This window comes from Glandiceps talaboti, chromosome 10 (genome assembly GCF_964340395.1).
Source record: "Glandiceps talaboti chromosome 10, keGlaTala1.1, whole genome shotgun sequence".
Classification (NCBI taxonomy): Eukaryota; Metazoa; Hemichordata; class Enteropneusta; family Spengelidae; genus Glandiceps; species Glandiceps talaboti.
In genome coordinates, this window is record NC_135558.1 from 666,889 (window position 1) to 687,139 (window position 20,251).

Sequence of the window (20,251 nt, forward strand, 5' to 3'; positions counted from 1 at the left end):
ATGAAGGCTTGTGTGTTATGCGCGGTCATTTTCTTCCTCCAAACGGGCAAGTATTACGTGAGCTGTGTACATGATCCCGTTGTAACGGTCAGTCATGGAAAATTACGTGGTATAAGAACAGAGGTAGTCGGTAAAAAGGTTGACGCTTTTCTGGGAATACCGTACGCCGAACCTCCCGTCGGCGACAGAAGATTCAAAGTCACGGAAAAATGTCAAACTAGTTGGAACGGAGTTCGAAATGCTACGAACTTTGGCCATGCATGTTGGCAGGCGGTTGACAACAATTCAGGCGGGTTTCCTGGTCGTGAGTGGTGGACAACATCGGATACATTAAGTGAAGATTGTTTGTTTCTGAACGTCTGGACACCTTATCCAACACCTAGCAATGCGCCCGTATTCGTCTTCATTCATGGCGGTAGCTTTCATATGGGGGCTTCTTCAACGGAACTATACCGTGGTGAAACTCTAGCTGTCCATCAACATGCCGTGGTAGTTAGTATGAATTACCGTTTGGGGCCACTGGGCTTTGCTGCTTTTGATACACAAGACGAACCTGGAAATATGGGTTTGATCGATCAAATAACGGCCTTGGAATGGGTTAAGGAAAATATTGAGAAATTTGGTGGGAATCCGAACAGTGTGACCCTGATAGGACACAGTGCTGGTGCGGCCAGTGTGGGTTTTCATTTAGTTTCGCCTCTTACTAGGAACATGAATTTATTTCACAGGGCTATTCTACAAAGCGGAGCGCCAAATACACCCTGGGCAATAGCGACCAAAGAAGAAGTTATAACGGCTACAGGTACACTCGCAAAAGATCTCGGATGTCCATTCTCATTTTTTGGAGTTGGAGAAAAAGTTCAGGAAATGTTAACTTGTTTGCGTAATAAAGATCCTCAGCGTATCATCGATGTAAACATCTTCAGCACTGCCAGTTACGTCATTATTGATGGCGCCCTCCTCACGGAAAATCCCCAAATCTCATTGGCCAACAATGGGGTAATAAACCAGTCCATACCAGTCATTATTGGCACAGTTGAAGAAGAAGCTCTAATAAATTTATTTTTACCGGAATTTAGGTACAACGTTGCCGACATTAACTCAGCGCGAGACTCGTATAGTGTTTCAGAATATGAATATGCCATAGAATTACTATTTTTCTATGCAATCAATAGTAAGTCAGTAAGAGATGTTATTGCCTTTCAATATAGAAATTGGTTGGATCCAGACAACGGTACATTGTTACATCGCAGTGTGATTGACCTTTGGGAGGACTATTGCATGTTGTGTCCTGTAAAAGAGTTCGTTAAGTACTATTCAATGACAGGCAGTTCTCTATATGCTTATAACTTTGATCATCGCCCAAGCAACACTCCTTATCCGGAGTGGATGAGCACACTACATGCCGACGAGCTCGCCTTTAGTCTTGGACTAGCAATGCATGAGAAAGAACGTATGACAGAATCTGAAAGGCAGCTGAGCGACCGCATCATGCGCTACTGGGGCAACTTTGCCCGAACCGGGTAAGCTCTACTTCTAAACACTTTTACAGTAAAATGTCTACTAACGAGAGCAGTGCAGTAATCAGACTCGTATATATATATATATATATATATATATATATATATATATATATATATATATATATATATATGTGTGTGTGTGTGTATATATATATATATATATATATATATATATATATATATATATATATATATATATATATATATATGTGTGTGTGTGTGTGTGTGTGTGTGTGTGTGTGTGTGTGTATTTCGACCGTAAACGTTTTAAAGAAACATTTCCATTTGTTTTCGATCCACCACACTTTTCTTAACGTTAAAGTTGTTAATCGTTAGTCACATCTATCGGCCATGAAGACCATGCATAGTTAAAGATGTACCATCACCCGTTGCGCAGTCGGGGATTTGTTTGCTGATAATTTTGCGTACAGTTTAACGGGATTGTCTTTTCTATAACATGTTTAAATGCAAAATGGGAATGTTAGATACGAACACACATACATGTAGATCGAACAATTACGACCTCGCCTAGGGAAAACATTACAACTCATATGGAAACTTGGATCAAGAATCAATTTGGTAATTTTCTACAGAAACGTTAAACGGTGGCAGAAGAAGATTTATCTTCACTGTGCAAAATCAAAGTGAATATTTGGTATCGTTTTTTTCTGCTGAAACCAATGCGTGACTTTGTTGTGTTTCCTTTCTCTGGAAGTGTTGATAGCCCGTTGCGTTGGTCAAATTACTATAGAATCAAAATCATTCTGACGACTCTGTTGTAATTGTAAAATTCTCCGTTCGTCTATGCTTTGTGTAACATCCATCACCATAATGCAATGTATACATTTGTATGTACCACGATAATTCATACCTAAGGGTTTGACAAACTATGCAGGATTCCCTGGTCGCATTTTTTTATTTAGAAAACCCTTAATTTACAAGGCCGAAGTATTTCAAAAATGTTGTTTATAAACCACTCACGCTGGAAGTTCATTCTGTAAACATCGAGTGTCCATACATGTATATATCACATGTGACTGCAGATACACTGTTAGAACTGTACCCATGTTATAATTCTAGCGACAGTTGCTTTTGTATCAAATATAAGTTGTAACCAATTAATACATGAACTCTTGGGTTCCAAGTTTCCATAATTATAACGTATTAGGAGGAATAGGATAAAAGTATGTCATTAACGAAGAATACGTATATATTCTTGACTATATTAGGAACCCCAATGGAGAAACCACAGACGACAAACTTCCAGTATGGCAGAGATACACAGCGGAGAACCCGTTTTATCTGACGCTGAATACGAAGAGTATTGTTGAGAACAACGCCATCGTCGGTACTTATGGGAGGGAAGTGGAGTGTGCATTCTGGAGTGAACTGGTGCCGAAGTTGACGAAAATACATTACGTTACGCCTGGATTTCATCCAATATTTTTACCGTATAGCAATTACGATGGTTCACTTTCGAATTTGCAAGGTGATTATTCTTTAAAGTGACGACAATCAATGTTTGACAGCATTCCTTATGATGCTAATAATCTAGTTATTAATAAACGTGGGTTTTACACATACACAATTTAACAATTAAAACGATGCACTGTGAGTGACAATAGAGGCTATCCGCGGCTTCAATACCTTCTTCACGTCTAGATTAATGGCGCACCGAGATTAAATTTCTAAAGAAAGCGACCCATACAGTCATTAACATTATGCTTGTGTTAATCAGATACAGAATTCTGCCTAATAATAAGCTGGAATGTTATTTTGGACAGTTACAATGTCCATACATGATATATTTGTCATATCAGGACAGTTACAATGTCCATATATGGTATATTTGTCATATCAGGACAGTTACAATGTCCATATATGGTATATTTGTCATATCAGGACAGTTACAATGTCCATATATGGTATATTTGTCATATCAGGACAGTTACAATGTCCATACATGATATATTTGTCATATCAGGACAGTTACAATGTCCATATATGGTATATGTGTCATATAAGGACTGTTACAATGTCTATATATCGTATATTTGTCATATCAGGACAGTTACAATGTCCATATATGGTATATTTGTCATACCAGGACAGTTACAATGTCCATATATGGTATATTTGTCATATCAGGACTGTTACAATGTCCATATATGGTATATTTGTCATATCAGGACAGTTACAATGTCCATATATGGTATATTTGTCATATCAGGACTGTTACAATGTCCATATATGGTATATTTGTCATATCAGGACAGTTACAATGTCCATATATGGTATATTTGTCATATCAGGACAGTTACAATGTCCATATATGGTATATTTGTCATATCAGGACTGTTACAATGTCCATATATGGTATATTTGTCATATCAGGACAGTTACAATGTCCATATATGGTATATTTGTCATATCAGGACTGTTACAATGTCCATATATGGTATATTTGTCATATCAGGACAGTTACAATGTCCATATATGGTATATTTGTCATATCAGGACTATTACAATGTCCATATATGGTATATTTGTCATATCAGGACAGTTACAATGTCCATATATGGTATATTTGTCATATCAGGACAGTTACAATGTCCATATATGGTATATTTGTCATATCAGGACTATTACAATGTCCATATATGGTATATTTGTCATATCAGGACAGTTACAATGTCCATATATGGTATATTTGTCATATCAGGACAGTTACAATGTCCATATATGGTATATTTGTCATATCAGGACTGTTACAATGTCCATATATGGTATATTTGTCATATCAGGACTGTTACAATGTCCATATATGGTATATTTGTCATATCAGGACAGTTACAATGTCCATATATGGTATATTTGTCATATCAGGACTGTTACAATGTCCATATATGGTATATTTGTCATATCAGGACTGTTACAATGTCCATATATGGTATATTTGTCATATCAGGACAGTTACAATGTCCATATATGGTATATTTGTCATATCAGGACTGTTACAATGTCCATATATGGTATATTTGTCATATCAGGATGCTAGTTAATACATTCTGTACATCATTCTAACAATTGAGGATTTACTCACTGCACAAACAAGTTTAGGTTCATGACTTCTGGTTCCCCTAGACGTGTAGCAGGATTCAAAGACGCGGATGGCCTATTGCCCTATAGATGAGTATTACATATGATTAAACAGGCGAATTTCAAGGGCATGGATATTTAATATGTGTTGCTAAAGCAGTGTAGTGGCAATGTCATGAAAATTTCAATATTGGAAATCTGACAATGAGTGGAATTATAGAAGAAAATAATTCTTGTGGCAAGAGCTGAAGCAAATTTAGAAAGGGAGCTTTGAAATCCATGCATTTATCAATTAACATATATTATGATAACGACTTATTTTAACCAAATGTATTGTTCTATTATACCTGATTGGTTTATCAAGAATACTAGAAACCACCGGCTAAGCATTGAAGATTAGCCCTGATTGGTTAGAACTTACAGATAGCATATCATTAACCAAGGGTATTCTTTAGTTTATCAAGAATACTAGAAACCACCGGCTAAGCATTGAAGATTAGCCCTGATTGGTTAGAACTTATAGATAGCATATCATTAACCAAATGAACAATATTCTTGCAAAGATCTTTTAGATCTTGTTGACTATTTGTTGAAAAAGATATTCACTGTGGACACCACGTCACGGCGACGTCGCATTTACAAATAAAATCATAAAAAGCCGTCATCTTTATGGTATAGATTTGTTAAATGGAAGCTGTCCTTACACACATATTTTTGATCGACAACAGAGTAATAAACCCAGCCTTCGCCTCGAATTTGATTTTATCATGTGATACTCCCTAACGCAGACACATACGCACCGTACGTACATACATACATACATACATACATACATACATACATACATACATACATACATACATACATACATACACACACACTCATACATACATACATACATACACACACACACATACATACATACATACATACATACATACATACATACATACATACATACATACATACATACATACATACATACATATTCATAATATAGTAACAAAACATAAACGTGATCTTGGAGATATTCCTACTCAGACACAAGAGTTGTACACCATTGAAGTATAGCTGCAAGACTCTGTTCGCGGTGCGTGTATATTAGAATTACTATAATTCCCCACCCCAAGCTGTGATTTAGGGCGGAGAATTATAGTAATTCTAATATTGCTGTACAGCATCTAGCCTCACATCTGTTTGTCTGTGACGTTTACAAAACGATCAAATTTTGAAATCTCGCATAGTGTGGTCATTATATGGTAGACATAGATCTATCCTTATTATTTCTGCGACCTTATCAAAATTGACCAAATTGAGACCGTATTGTTCATTTGATTTGACATTGACCTTTGGGATTCAATGTCAAACAAAAACTTTTGCGTCAAAAATTATTGCAATATTTGGTAGCGAGTAGTCTCTTTCAAATCTCGTATCTAGGCAATACATAAAATAGGCCAAATCAAATGTCGGTACTAATATCACTTTTGAATTGACGGAATGACATCCATATATAATGTTTTATAAAAAAAATATTATCAATAAAAGTTCAGGAGCGACAATACATAGAGATTGGATTCAAGGCTCTACAATGACATCATCACTATCAGATCAATTTGTCAGTATCTTTAAATACTTGACCCTCACGGTCCAATGTTAAAATCTAGTCACTTCGTACTTTTTATAGATGATGTAGTGACTAAGTGCGGCTGAAAATTCCAATACAGCACGATATAAACAAGAATCAACGTACGTACATACCTACCTACCCACCCACCTCCATACATACCTACCTACCCACCTCCATACATACCTACCTACCCACTCCATACATACCTACCTACCCACCCACCTCCATACATACATACCCACCCACCTCCATACATACCTACCCACCTACCCACCTCCATACATACCTACCTACCCACTCCATACATACCTACCTACCTACCCACCTCCATACATACCTACCTACCCACCCACCTCCATACATACCTACCCACCCACCTCCATACATACCTACCTACCCACCCACCTCCATACATACCTACCTACCCACTCCATACATACCTACCTACCCACCCACCTCCATGCATACCTACCTACCCACCCACCTCCATGCATACCTACCTACCCACCTCCATACATACCTACCCACCCACCTCCATACATACCTACCCACCCACCTCCATACATACATACCCACCCACCTCCATACATACCTACCCACCCACCTCCATACATACCTACCTACCCACCTCCATACCTACCTACCTACCCACCTCCATACATACCTACCTACCCACCTCCATACATACCTACCTACCCACCCACCTCCATACATACCTACCTACCCACCCACCTCAATACATACCTACCTACCAACTCCATACATACCTACCCACCCACCTCCATACATACCTACCTATCTACCCACCTCCATACATACCTGCCTACCAACTCCATACATACCTACCCACCCACCTCCATACATACATACCTACCTACCCACCTCCATACATACCTACCTACCAACCCACCTCCATACATACCTACCTACCCACCCACCTCCATACATACCTACCTACCAACTCCATACATACCTACCCACCCACCTCCATACATACCTACCTACTTACCCACCTCCATACATACCTACCTACCTACCCACCTCCATACATACCTACCTACCAACTCCATACATACCTACCTACCAACTCCATACATACCTACCTACCCACCTCCATACATACCTACCTACCCACTCCATACATACCTACCTACCCACTCCATACATACCTACCTACCCACCTCCATACATACCTACCTACCCACCTCCATACATACATACCTACCCACCTCCATACATACCTACCTACCCACCTCCATACATACATACCTACCCACTCCATACATACCTACCTACCCACTCCATACATACCTACCTACCCACTCCACACATACATACATACATACATACATACATACATATATACATACATACATACATACATACATACACACATACATTCCCACCTCCATACATACATACCTACCCACCTCCATACATACCTACCCATCCACCTCCATACATACCTCCATACATACATACCTCTATACATACATACATACCTCCATACATACATACATACATACATGCATTCATGCATGCATGCATGCATGCATACATACATACATACATACATACATACATACATACATACATACATACATACATACGTACATACATACATACGTACATACGTACGTACGTACGTACGTACATACATACATACATACATACATACATACATACATACATACATACATACATACATACATACATACATACATACATACATACATACATAACAATCACCGATATACTCACGAACATTCTTTCTTTCATTGTTCTTTCAGAAACGTCTTGTTCATCGGCCACTGTGACTGTACCACATACTTCTATACCATTCTTGGTAACCTTGGTAACATTGGCTTTTGTTGGTTTTTTAGCACAACTGAACTGATAAGGTTCAGTAATGCTATAGGCATGGCAAAGTGTCTGTCTGTCTGTCTGTGTGTGTGTGTGTGTGTGTGTGTGGATGTGTGTCTGTCTGTCTGTTTGTTTGTTTGTTCGTTTGTTTGTTGTTTATCTCTCTGTATTTAGCTTTCAAAATATATGCCTCTTATGATCCATACAAGATTTGGTACGGTGGTTGGCAAGTAGAGGGTTTGTTGCAAGCTCCAATTTCACGATAAACGAGGGATAGAATAATCAAGGATTTTCCCACCGTTTCTGCAAAAGTCAGTAGTAATCTCGGCTAGATTAAATAGTTTTATCTCAATTTTAAATTTTCGATGTTGTCATTTAGATTGTTGACTGTTCCATATATTCATATCTCATACCATTGGCATGATCGTCTAATGTTTGGCGCGAAAATGAGTAACAGGAACATAACCGTGACATGTGCATACTACTATATTGCACATGTAATGTATGTGAACAAACGCTTTATAGATGAGGCACTTTTACCCCTGTGTAATGTAATGTAATGTAATGTAATGTAATGTAATGTAATGTAATGTAATGTAATGTGATGTCTATTAATAATCCCTGTCATCATGCGTTCTAAATATGTGTAAATTTTTACTGACGACATAACCATTTTTAAAGAGGGTATTATTATACTAAGTGTATTAAGAAATGAGAAATAATTCAAATTTCCTCTGGCGAACATTTCTCAAGAGTTAAAGCACAACAGTCGTCTGATTTACATACACACGCGTTGGGGTCCCACGCTAGGAAACCTTGCCAGTAACTACGGACGCTCAAACGAGCAAAGTTTTGCCGAATTCAACTTGGGAGGGATATAAAGAGCTAGCAAAGTTAAAATTGGTTTACAACGATCCCGACATGCGCATGCGTAATCGGACGACTACTAAACTTTCAAGTTTATTTGTTTGTGTTATATTGACGTCAGTAACGTTGTGTTGTACACTATGAAATAATGTAATTGCATATGTAATGATAGTTAATATCGAATTTTTTTTACCATGTCAAAATTATTTGGACAATCAGACAAAAAAGAACAATAGATTGGGGAATAAATTTGACGATGTATTAAATATGTATAGTTACCATGTACGTGGTGGAATGTCTGTTGGTATTTTGATGGAACACATTCTTAAGATATCATTAATTGAAGATGTAAGTGGTTCCTATCATCGCAATCTGGATGTTTAAAGTGTGATTGTTGGTATTACATAGATATTTATTATTATACATATTTAATGAATGGATTTTCACTAACAATATCATTTTGACCTGTCAATACAGACAAGGAAAAAAGTAAGAGAGAGTTGGATGTTTTTTCGATGTTTTTCCATTTTTATTTGCAGAGACATGAAGAATATGTAATTAAGTTGGTATAATACTGTGTTGTGAATCCATGTTGTAACAAAGTACACTATATATATACTACGACATCAGATTTAAAACTAAATTTTGAAGATCCTGTTTAATACTTAAGTTTAACTATATAATAAGACATTCATAGCACTTTACTATTCTTAGCCCTTAGAAAAGTAAGTATTTCAATAGTTATAGCATTTGACCTTCAAGAAAAAAGTCAAGGTCAAATTTATAAAGTGTATCATGAAATCATCACTATTGACATACCTTTGTATGTGATGCATTTCCTAGAACACAAGATAAAAGTTTAGCATTGTTAGCATTTGACCTTGCGATCCCTGTGATCAAATTATCAATTATATAGTTTGCATATTGTAAGTATGATAATTTGTGGAACGATTTTTCGGAAATGATGTCGAACTTTGCGATATATGATCGTCACTTGAATATATTCTGCATAAGATAATTCAAAATCAATGTTTTGTCAAGTTTTTTGAGGGGAGGGTCTAGTATGTACAGAGAAAAGTATCGCTTTAAAGTATATACTATCAAACATTAGGTGTACACGTGTGTACATAATGTGGTTGTCACTCTGTGAACCGTGCGTGTAAAATATTCTGGTTTGAATTGCTTAAAAAACAGTAAACGATGTCGACTTGTAATTATCTATTCAATATTTAAGTGTTATAATTAATTATGATATTTCGAATCAAGTCTCAAGTACCGTTATAGTGTACAAATGTTTTTGTCTCGAATGTACTTTAAATAAACGCACTTTTTACGTCACTATTTCTTATATCAAATTTGTCAGTCTCTTTACTTTTAATTCGGATGTATGTACGTATGTACGTAGAAGGAAAAAAATGCATTAGGAACTAATAAACCAGTCCGTATATATAGCTGTTAAATCCGACGTTTCGAATAAATATTCTTTTTCAAAGGAAAAATCGGCGAGACACAGAAATGCCAAGTCAAAACCCAAACATTTCTAAATAACAAATAAATCAATAACGTATGTACGTATGTACGTATGTACGTATGTATGTATGTATGTACGTATGTATGTATGTATGTATGTATGTATGTATGTATGTATGTATGTATGTATGTATGTATGTATGTATGTATGTATGTATGTATGTATGTATGTATGTATGTATGTATGTGCGTGCGTGCGTACAGGAGCGTGCATGCACCTGTCTGCTTCCATGATATCCATCCATTCATCCAATCGCGTCCGTGAACTCCCTCCCTCCCTCGCTCCCTCCCCCCCTCTCTCTCTCTCTCTCTCTCTCTCTCTCTCTCTCTCTCTCACTCTCTGTACTATCTCGTATTTTATATATCAGTAATTAGGGTATAGTTTTGATAATTTGTTAAAAATAGCAACTACCTACTAAGCTCTAATTTATTTCTGATTAACAGTCACTGTATATGTTGACAGTTTTGTTAACTGAGTCAGTCAAGTGACAGTTCTGATTTTGAACTGTCAGTTGGACGTTCAAATATTAGGAATGACATGTGACTGTGATTACCTTCTCTCATTCTTATAATCGTTGCTACATCTCCGACGTACGAGAAGGAAATTATCAGTCAAGATATGGCTACATGACACCTGCGATCGTTTCTTTTCAAACTGGCTGAGTGATTCTCTGGGTTTAAAGCTTTAAGAGGGGATAATGGTCGACACACTGGTCATACATTCATCCTGTTATTTAGGAGCAAAGCCTGGAAGTTAAGCCAATGTACAATGGGACGAAGACAACCCTTAAAGCCACAATCGAGATGTTGAAATGCGTCCCTGTAAGCTTTAAATATTAAGGGCCCCAGCTTATGAGGTAGAAACGGAACTGTCTGCAAAATAAGGATTATCATATTTTCTACATTTGCTTGTGTTTTCGATGGACGTGGTTGCCTAGCAATAGTAAAGGATATAAGGCGTTTCTGTACGCCGAATTTTCCTACATTTGCTTGTTTTCGATAGATGTTGTTGCCTAGCAATAGCAAAGGAAATAAGGTGTTTCTGTACGCCGAATTTTCCTACATTTGCTTGTTTTCGATAGATGTTGTTGCCTAGCAATAGCAAAGGAAATAAGGCGAGTCTGTACGCCGAATTTTCCTACATTTGCTTGTTTTCGATGGATGTTGTTGCCTAGCAATAGTAAAGGAAATAAGGCGTTTATATAGTAAATGTTACTAGTTTATCACGTGCTGCTCTGTGTTTGACTTTAATTCATATACGAAACATGTGTATTAATATTATATACACTGCTATCAGTAATCATGACTAACTGTTACCAAACATTACAGAGAAAGGTACATAGGAATTATACCTTTAACTTGCTTTGATTTATGACACCACAGACACCTTTATTCATATTTATAGCAACATGTGATGATTCTAGACGTGCAAGAATGATTTCATTCAATGTATTCATTGATAGACCTGCAAGAAGTAATTACTAATATCATCCACCATTCACATGTCCTTTAACTCAAAACGGAATGAAATGCGAAGGTAAAAAGGTTTGCACAAACCAATTACGTACTATACTTACATAGTAAGAAGTACAAAAATACTCATAAATATACTCAACTTCATAATTTATTGTTAAACTTATACAAACACGTAAAAAATAAGTTAAGCAGGCGTATTTTGTGACTACATACCTATGGCTATATATTTTTAACAGCAGACGCTGATAAACACGCCACTTTAAAGATATGGCGTATTGTGATTTCTTCGTGTTTCTTGAGGTAAAACTTACGAGGAACATGCACGAAACTTCTCCGTAAATCTTGGTAAATACTTTCGAATTACACCAAAGCTACATTGTTCACTGGAGGGCGCTATTTACCTAGTAGTACTTGCAGGAACACTCGTTCCGTATCTGTGTAAATATACAGGAGTGTAAAACTAGACATAGTTTGTCCTGCAGCGTATATACTATATATCATGTGTTTGAGTCGTCTGTTTCACTGATTGACGGAAGTTGCGTCTGTCCAAGACTTGATGGTTTCCTCTTTGTTTTTGTTACCGCCATCTCAAAATCTTGCACGTCGCTATCAGAAAGAGAGTGCTCACGAAGTCCAGGTAAAGTTTCACCAAATTTCTGCACATTTCTGTTTATTTCAATCTGTTTATTTTCGTCCTCTGAGTGACTCCGCTCGGAGGGACCCGCTTCCTCCGTTTGTTCTGACGTTATGAGTCCGCCATTTATGATCTTTTCATTGGTTTTACTGTCAGTTAGGCTAACAAATGACGCACTGATTCCTGTCGCTATGGAAACGATGTCTTTAAACCACGGTCTGTTGGTTGGATTAAGCTGTCGAGAGAGGATTCATATTGAGCCTAAATTCGTCTTTTCAAGTATACCTTATGAATAAAATTTTATGAAATGAGACCAAAACAAAATGAGACCAAAACAAGCTCCTTACATATATAATCGGCTGATCATACCGCCACCTAGTGGTCACTTGTAACTATGGATTTAATCTGATGAGGATCATCGACCAAGAGAGATTGAATACTAAATGCTAAAAACTTTGAACTTCTTGTGCGTCATAACATTCAAAAATCACCATCTCTGTCGAGCAGTTTTATTTTCTAACAGCTTAATACTTTGTCACACCCCTCCCAACATCATTTCGGGTGGTTTTTTTAGGTTTTTTTTAATTTGCGTGAAATTACCTTCTTTTTTGTTGGGTTCAAATACTTACATCGCAACAACGTTCAGCCAATGCAAGGAATGCACAAGGACAATCTTCACATTTCTTTCGAAAATGTTCAACATCTAAACCAAAAGACTTGAATAATAAAAAGAAGGAGGAACAAAAGCAAATGGTGAAATTGTTGATGATAAGTCTAAATATAATTTGTTTCATATTTTGTTTACACGAAGTTGACGTTAGTCTGGATGCCAACTGTGGTACTATTAATGACTGAGTGGGTGGCTGCGGAAAATTTTTAATTATTTACATCTCACGCATCTCATGACTTCTAGAGTGACGACTTTGACTAGACTATGTGAGTGGATGTTTAATGGTAACGATACCGTATAGGAACTAGACTAAGTTGACGCTGGGATACATGTATATTAAAATGTATACTCTTGTGTCATTGGAATACTTGTTTGGTGAGAATAGTTATACCGGATGTCAAAACTTACATTTGTTCTCGGAAGTTCATCTGGGTCAGCTTCAATTCTCGCGATGACTTCACAAAGTGTGATGCCATACGAGAATACGTCCACTTTTTTGTTATATACCTCACCGCGCATCATTTCTGGCGCCATCCAATAGGCAGAACCTACCATCGACATCTTCCGAGGAGAATCGGGCGGTAAGGCTGGATCGACATCAACTCGAGATAAGCCAAAATCTGCAACAACAGCATGACGACGGTCGGCGGATAATCGAAGCAAACAGTTCTGAAAAGTGGGCACGGTGAGAGCGCAATATATTAGCTTACTTGATCACGTGGCGATGAAGTTGGCAGTATCGAAATAAGAGAGTTGGGTGCTGTAACTATTTACTTATTTGCTCAGTTTTAATCAAGAAGTATTGTTGTAGTGATCTTATAAGATTGTTTTGCTCAAAATCGGAATTCCGAGTCGCTGTCGATGGTGGCGCTAACATTTAAAAATAGCAAACTACAGGTAGCTTGCGAATACTTTTAAAGTCACCTCCCCCCCCCCCCCAACCATTGAATAATTCGTTATCAGGACCGAATTGTCTACTATTGACAATTTAGCTGTATTGAAATGTTAGTTTATTTTTTTACACTAAAAATATTGCATTTATTTATTTGATACCAATATACTTTAATTGAGATTCACAATGTTGTGTCTTTCACCCCCTTGTTTAGTGGGATGACACTTCTGATATTTGCATACCTACCCATGACGTCAGATCCCGATGGTATATGTCATTTTGGTGTAAGTAGTTCATGCCTTTAGCTATATCCCCCGCAAACAAGACCCTCTCCATCCACGGTAGCTTCTCACATTGATTCATCAGCACGTCGTGAAGACATCCCCCGGAAAGGTACTTCAAATAAAATTGACATTTTTTAAAAATTATAGCTATGTGAGTATATGCAACTTAACGGGCAGCCGGGGCTATAGTATCAGTGTTGATTGAAGCCAAACTTGAATGTTGTTACGAAAGTGATCCAAGCTCCTATGAATCTCATTAGTATTAGGATCCGTCTCAAATTGTCGCCAGTCATTTGGTTAGCGTAAGTCTGACTCCGACAAAGCGGATGGCACTATGAGCTCATCAAAGTAAGTGAGGGTCGTTTTCGCGCTTACTGATAAAAAAAATCGGAATAGTGTTCGCAGAATACTAAAATCATTATGGACTCTTTGTACATGTGCGAAGTAGAAGTATGGAAAATTGTTTTGACTATTCAGGACGATCTATATTGGCTGTCCCTTATGCAGGACTCTGTTATCTCTGCAGTACATCACGGAGCATGCGCCAATTCACGCCGTGTATCCATGGTAATATTTTTTATGCGATATGGGGGGGGGGGGGTAATGGGGTCATTTGGTAGTGAACTGTTACTTCAGACAGGGCCTTACATTTGTGAGTTTTATATTTACATTTAGTAATGAGTAATTAATGGTGCCGTCAACCATAGACCCTACACGTGTTGGTGTGGGGTCTATGCGTCAACATGGTGTTAAAATAATATATCCATATACCTCTAGCATGGGCAGTAGTCTTCCACCTTTTATGCATGCACCTTTCAGTTTCAACACATTAGGGTGATTTAATTTGTTCATTAGCTCTATTTCCTTCACCAGTTTACACTGATCTCTCCGATCTGTCGATTTCCCGATTTTGACCACCATGACGTCTCCGTTGCTATGGTTCCTGACCTAATGATGATTAAAAGCATATTAAAATTGTAGAATGGATTATCTTACATGCATTCACAATATTAGATGATTTATCGATGTGTCACAGTTTCGTTCTATGTTCAATGTTCGGTAATAATTGTTGTAAAGGGCATGGTGATGAATTTATAACGTGTTCTCAGCTAACTACGGGACTGTTTTTCAAGAATACACATATGCGCGCGCACACACACCCGTACCCAGTTAGAACAAGCCAACTGTAGCCAACTGTAAGTGTGTATCAACTGTTGTACATAAATGTACTGTGTGCGCGTGCGTGCTAGACTAAGTATGAATCATTAATTTGTCGATGCAAATACATGTAGTTATGTAAATTATTTTCAGTGGCATTTTAACTTTATCTGTATTTTGCAGAGATGTCCTTCACCCAATCACCATAGTGGGGACGGGTCGAATGGAACGGATAGTCAGAGGCTAACATAAATATATAGAGATGGGGAAGACAGACAGACAGACAGACAGACAGACAGACAGACAGACAGACAGACAGACAGACAGACAGACAGACAGACAGAGACAGACAGACAGACAGATGAGTTTTGAGGATGAGACACGTTAATGAGAAATAAATAAATGTGCAAGTTTCCTGTTTTGAGGTCTTGAAAGTAAATGAGATTTGATTGGGGCCATGAAGAAATGTGTCAGTCCTTCCATGTGACAAGTTGACAACCCTAAGGCTATGTACTGTTAAATGACGTTTGTCGGACCTTGTACGTGTATCTTGGACTACCGAGCACCATTCTAAAAGGAATGCATTGATGACAATGGCAAGGTCGTCATTAGAGTGAAGACGTATATCGTAAATTCAGGGTTTTTTTCAACTCTGTGTTTTGACCCATCGAATCGTTTACAATGACACTGCTACAGGCTCTTTAACGGTGATACATTTCATCTTCGTCTCTTCTTGTAACAAGCTTATTGTGTACGTCGCGTTATGCACTTAACTCCTTAACCATGTGAGTACTAAACTACGTGTTCAAGATCGAATGGAAATGTATGGAATGTAGGAAAGTTCCAAATTGAGGCAGGCTTATTGTGTTGATGACATTTTAAACAATATTTGTACATGATGTATTAAACTTGTTTGTTCGCAATGTGTGTGTTTCTGAGCAGACGACGCGTGGTTTACGCACTGCATTGCGTGATGTTTTAATCTTTATTATTACATTGTAATAAAGAGACTAATATAAGTCTGTCTGTCTGTCTGTCTGTCTGTCTGTCTGTCTGCCTGCCTGTCTGTCTGTCTGTCTGCCTGCCTGTCTGTTCCCATTTCGATCTGTTTATGTTAGCCTCTGACTAACTGTTCTCTTCGTCCCCATCCCCACAATGGTTATTGGGTGAAGGTCATTTCTGCAACTACAATTATATTAGATGTAGGTAAAGTGCTGCAGCAGTAAATAACCAGCATAATATATGTATATCAAACACTTCGTTAAAATCTCAGGAATACAGAAATCAGTGATGACACAGCACAATGGAACAATTTACCAGAATATGTCATCCAAGCCAAAACTGCTGTGGACTTTAAAATTAGACTGGACCAGTACATGAACACTACTAGGGATTATATGAGACTTTGAGGCTTTCTTCCCTTTCTTGCCATGGTTAATTTACAACCATATGGCAATCACGTTAAATCACATCAAAATTAGACTGGACCAGTACATGAACACTACTAGGGATTATATGAGCCTTTGAGGCTTTCTTCCCTGTCTTGCCATGGTTAATTTACAACCATATGGCAATCACGTTAAATCACATCAAAATTAGACTGGACCAGTACATGAACACTACTAGGGATTATATGAGACTTTGAGGCTTTCTTCCCTGTCTTGCCATGGTTAATTTACAACCATATGGCAATCACGTTAAATCACATCAAAATTAGACTGGACCAGTACATGAACACTACTAGGGATTATATGAGCCTTTGAGGCTTTCTTCCCTATCTTGCCATGGTTAATTTATAACCATGGAAATCACGTTAAATCACATTAAAATTAGACTGGACCAGTACATGAACACTACAAGGGATTATATGAGACTTTGAGGCTTTCTTCCCTTTCTTGCCATGGTTAATTTTCAACCATAGCAATCACGTCAAATCACGTTAATTAAAAAACATACGGTTTAAGTTTTACAACACCCTATAATTTCATCCTAAAAGTGAAGGAATGCTATCACAGTCTATTTGAATTGTCATTCAACTGTTTTGTATTAATTCTAAAGTCTATTATCAATTATTTCACCATTCCCTAGACTTTAACCAAGAGTTAGTATGTATATGACGACCCATATATTTTGTTTCTGCTTGTAGTTGCACATCAAACTCTAGGTAATTGTCTGGTTTCTCTTGAAGCACCAAAAGCACAAGAATGTGAGACTCTCAGCAGTTGTCATGGTAACACATTTTGGGGGATAATAATGATTTATATCTGCAGATTAATAGTTATTACCAAGTGATGTAAACAAATAAAAACCGACACCGACGCATAGTAATTAGTATCGATCGTTCTTTCGAGTCTCACTACATCATGTTGTAACTTTCTTTGTATTAGTCTCCAGGTCCGTCATCATATACTAGTAGTTCCTTATTTGACTCTAACAAAGAGCCTGATATATAGAAACCTTCAATTATTTTCAGGTTAAAGTTGTCCTGCAAAACATTATGTGACTGTCCAGAATTATATTGCTGAACGACAGGAAGACGTTATTTTGGCTCAAAACATGGTCGTAGTCATGGTAACACATAGCTTTGGGTAAGAACGGTTCGTGTGTGCCAGATGATACTTGATCACATACAAAAACATATATAAGTTCAACCTCAACACATTAAAAGTTCAATATGCTACACAAACCAGCAATGTGTTAACCCAACAAATGTTTGGCCGAGTCTTCCTATACACTATGTTACAACATATGCTCTAGCTTAACTTAATTCAAAATATGCTCTATTAACTTGTAATAATCTGTGGCTCTGTCATCATGGATTTTCGTATTCGTGAGCCTCAAATCAAGAGTCTGATCTATATTATTATGCTGGTTATTTTCCGGTTGCGGTATCTCAAAAACTATGCAACTTTTCTGGCCTCTGATGTAACACTGCGTACCATCTGTCAATTCAACCCGTAGCCTTAGGACAGGGCGTTTGCACTCATTAACTCAAAATTGCCTAACTTGTCAACCATACAGTCACCATATCAAATGATACACAGTAAATTGATGACAATGTCTGTATGATAGAAGGACTGCAGCACATACGTTGTTATCTCTCAGTCGGGCTTTTCTCGGTCAGTTTTTACTCAGACATCTAGAAGAACTAATGTTTTTATGATCATTGAATGGAGACTTAGTAATATGGGTGTGCAGGAGCTAGGGGAGTCAAGTGTTAAATGATAGATTATAGCAGGTCGCAGGAAGTGGTTCAGTGACTTTAGTATGTTCCTTCACACACCAAATTACTTTCAATATTGAACCTCTGTAAAATGAATGTACATGTATCAATCAAGTTATAATCACGTATAATCATATATAATCATTTTTTGTCATGTACATTTTCCCAGTCTAAGTTCTGTCATTCTTTTTGGTGAAAATAAAATGAGTTATGAGTTATGAGTTACGTCAAATGGATACTACGGATACTATATATTCTTGTATATCGTAGTACATTATTTAATAGCCACCTGTTGCTTGACACTCCCCTTAACACATTGTATCAATCAAAACCATTCGGTCTCATTACATGTTTAGTTAACCACCCTTTCATTTCCAGTCAACACTAACGTAAACAGGGCCCTGGGATACGTTCACTGTTTTACTTGTCACCACAATATAGACGTCTAATGTCTTTGGGTCAAATTTCACCCCGTTGTATTTATTTCTATGGCTATTAGTAATAAATGGGTGTTTCTCCTCAATTAGTATATATAATAGCTGGTTTGGAGAATAGTGTACGTAGGCAATTTGCGACTCGATAAATCAATTGTGTGGTGCAATCACGCGTCGAGAAAAATGTGTTTTGCGTGTATACCCTCTAGCAACGGATATGATATGCATATACGTTTGTCGATGACTTCTCTCCGTCTGGCTAAAATGCAAGTGACTGTCGAGTATGTGCGTGTGCATGTAGCCTACCTTAAAAACGTCAGCGAAAAATCCACTGCCTAGTTCCTCCGCGTCAAAATCTTCCCATTTAGCGAGCTTATGAACGGCACTTAACAAGGCAAAGCATGAACTGCCCGGTGCAGCAGCAATTCTTCGACCCGTGTTAAATTTCTCCGTGTTCCCTTCCTTCCTTGAAGCCATCCGATCCTGTGTTGTCTACGATGCCAGTTCTTATTTTGATTTTTCCGCGAAATTAAAATCGGATCGTCGATTCTATTCAAGACATTTTACGTAAGGCATATAAAGACGGCTAGGCTGGTAAAAGTGACATTTTAAAATAGTCTTGGTCCATTTGTAAAGCAATACGTTTCTTGTTGTGTTTTTTCCACGCTTTTTGACTTCGTTTCACACCAGTGATTACAATGAACATTCTATTGTTCTCTCTGGGGTTCTATTGGCATGACGCCGAAACTCATTTGCATGACGCGTAATTCAGGTAGGCGACGTGTTTTGCATGTATTGGTACTGTCAGATACTCGATAGTAACATGTGTTCTTCTTATTAAATGAAAGGATAAAAAATTAGTAATTGTGGTTTCACTTTTGGAATAAAAACTATAAATAGTATTGACCCTAATGCCAATTATTGTGTTGTTATGGGTGTATTTATATCTATATTTATATATATTTTTAGAC

At 37.4% G+C, this 20,251-nt stretch overlaps 2 protein-coding genes across 2 annotated transcripts; one reads left to right on the forward strand and one right to left on the reverse strand.

The window, feature by feature from the left end:
- LOC144441237 (cholinesterase-like) lies at window positions 1–3,032 on the forward strand. Its single transcript, XM_078130794.1, has 2 exons — window positions 1–1,523; window positions 2,753–3,032. The coding sequence occupies exons 1-2, from the start codon at window positions 1–3 to the stop codon at window positions 3,030–3,032; spliced, it is 1,803 nt and encodes a 600-aa protein (XP_077986920.1).
- Window positions 3,033–12,167: 9,135 nt separating this feature from the next.
- Window positions 12,168–19,990, reverse strand: LOC144441188 (dual specificity testis-specific protein kinase 2-like). Its single transcript, XM_078130740.1, has 6 exons — window positions 19,587–19,990; window positions 15,237–15,413; window positions 14,428–14,577; window positions 13,698–13,958; window positions 13,249–13,335; window positions 12,168–12,854 (listed from the first exon to the last, which is right to left on the reverse strand). Exons 1-6 carry the CDS (start codon window positions 19,755–19,757, stop codon window positions 12,483–12,485), a joined length of 1,218 nt encoding a protein of 405 aa, XP_077986866.1. The 5' UTR covers window positions 19,758–19,990; the 3' UTR covers window positions 12,168–12,482.
- Window positions 19,991–20,251: the final 261 nt, after the last annotated feature.

Coding starts and splice junctions, on each gene's coding strand:
- LOC144441237 (XM_078130794.1), top strand. CDS start 1: ATGAAGGCTTGTGTGTTATGCGCGGTCATTTTCTTCCTCCAAACGGGC. Junction 1,524..2,752: donor GGCAACTTTGCCCGAACCGG/GTAAGCTCTACT, acceptor TGACTATATTAG/GAACCCCAATGGAGAAACCA.
- LOC144441188 (XM_078130740.1), bottom strand. CDS start 19,757: ATGGCTTCAAGGAAGGAAGGGAACACGGAGAAATTTAACACGGGTCGA. Junction 14,578..15,236: donor GACTACTGCCCATGCTAGAG/GTATATGGATAT, acceptor TTTTATTTGAAG/TACCTTTCCGGGGGATGTCT. Junction 12,855..13,248: donor TGGCTGAACGTTGTTGCGAT/GTAAGTATTTGA, acceptor CTCTCTCGACAG/CTTAATCCAACCAACAGACC.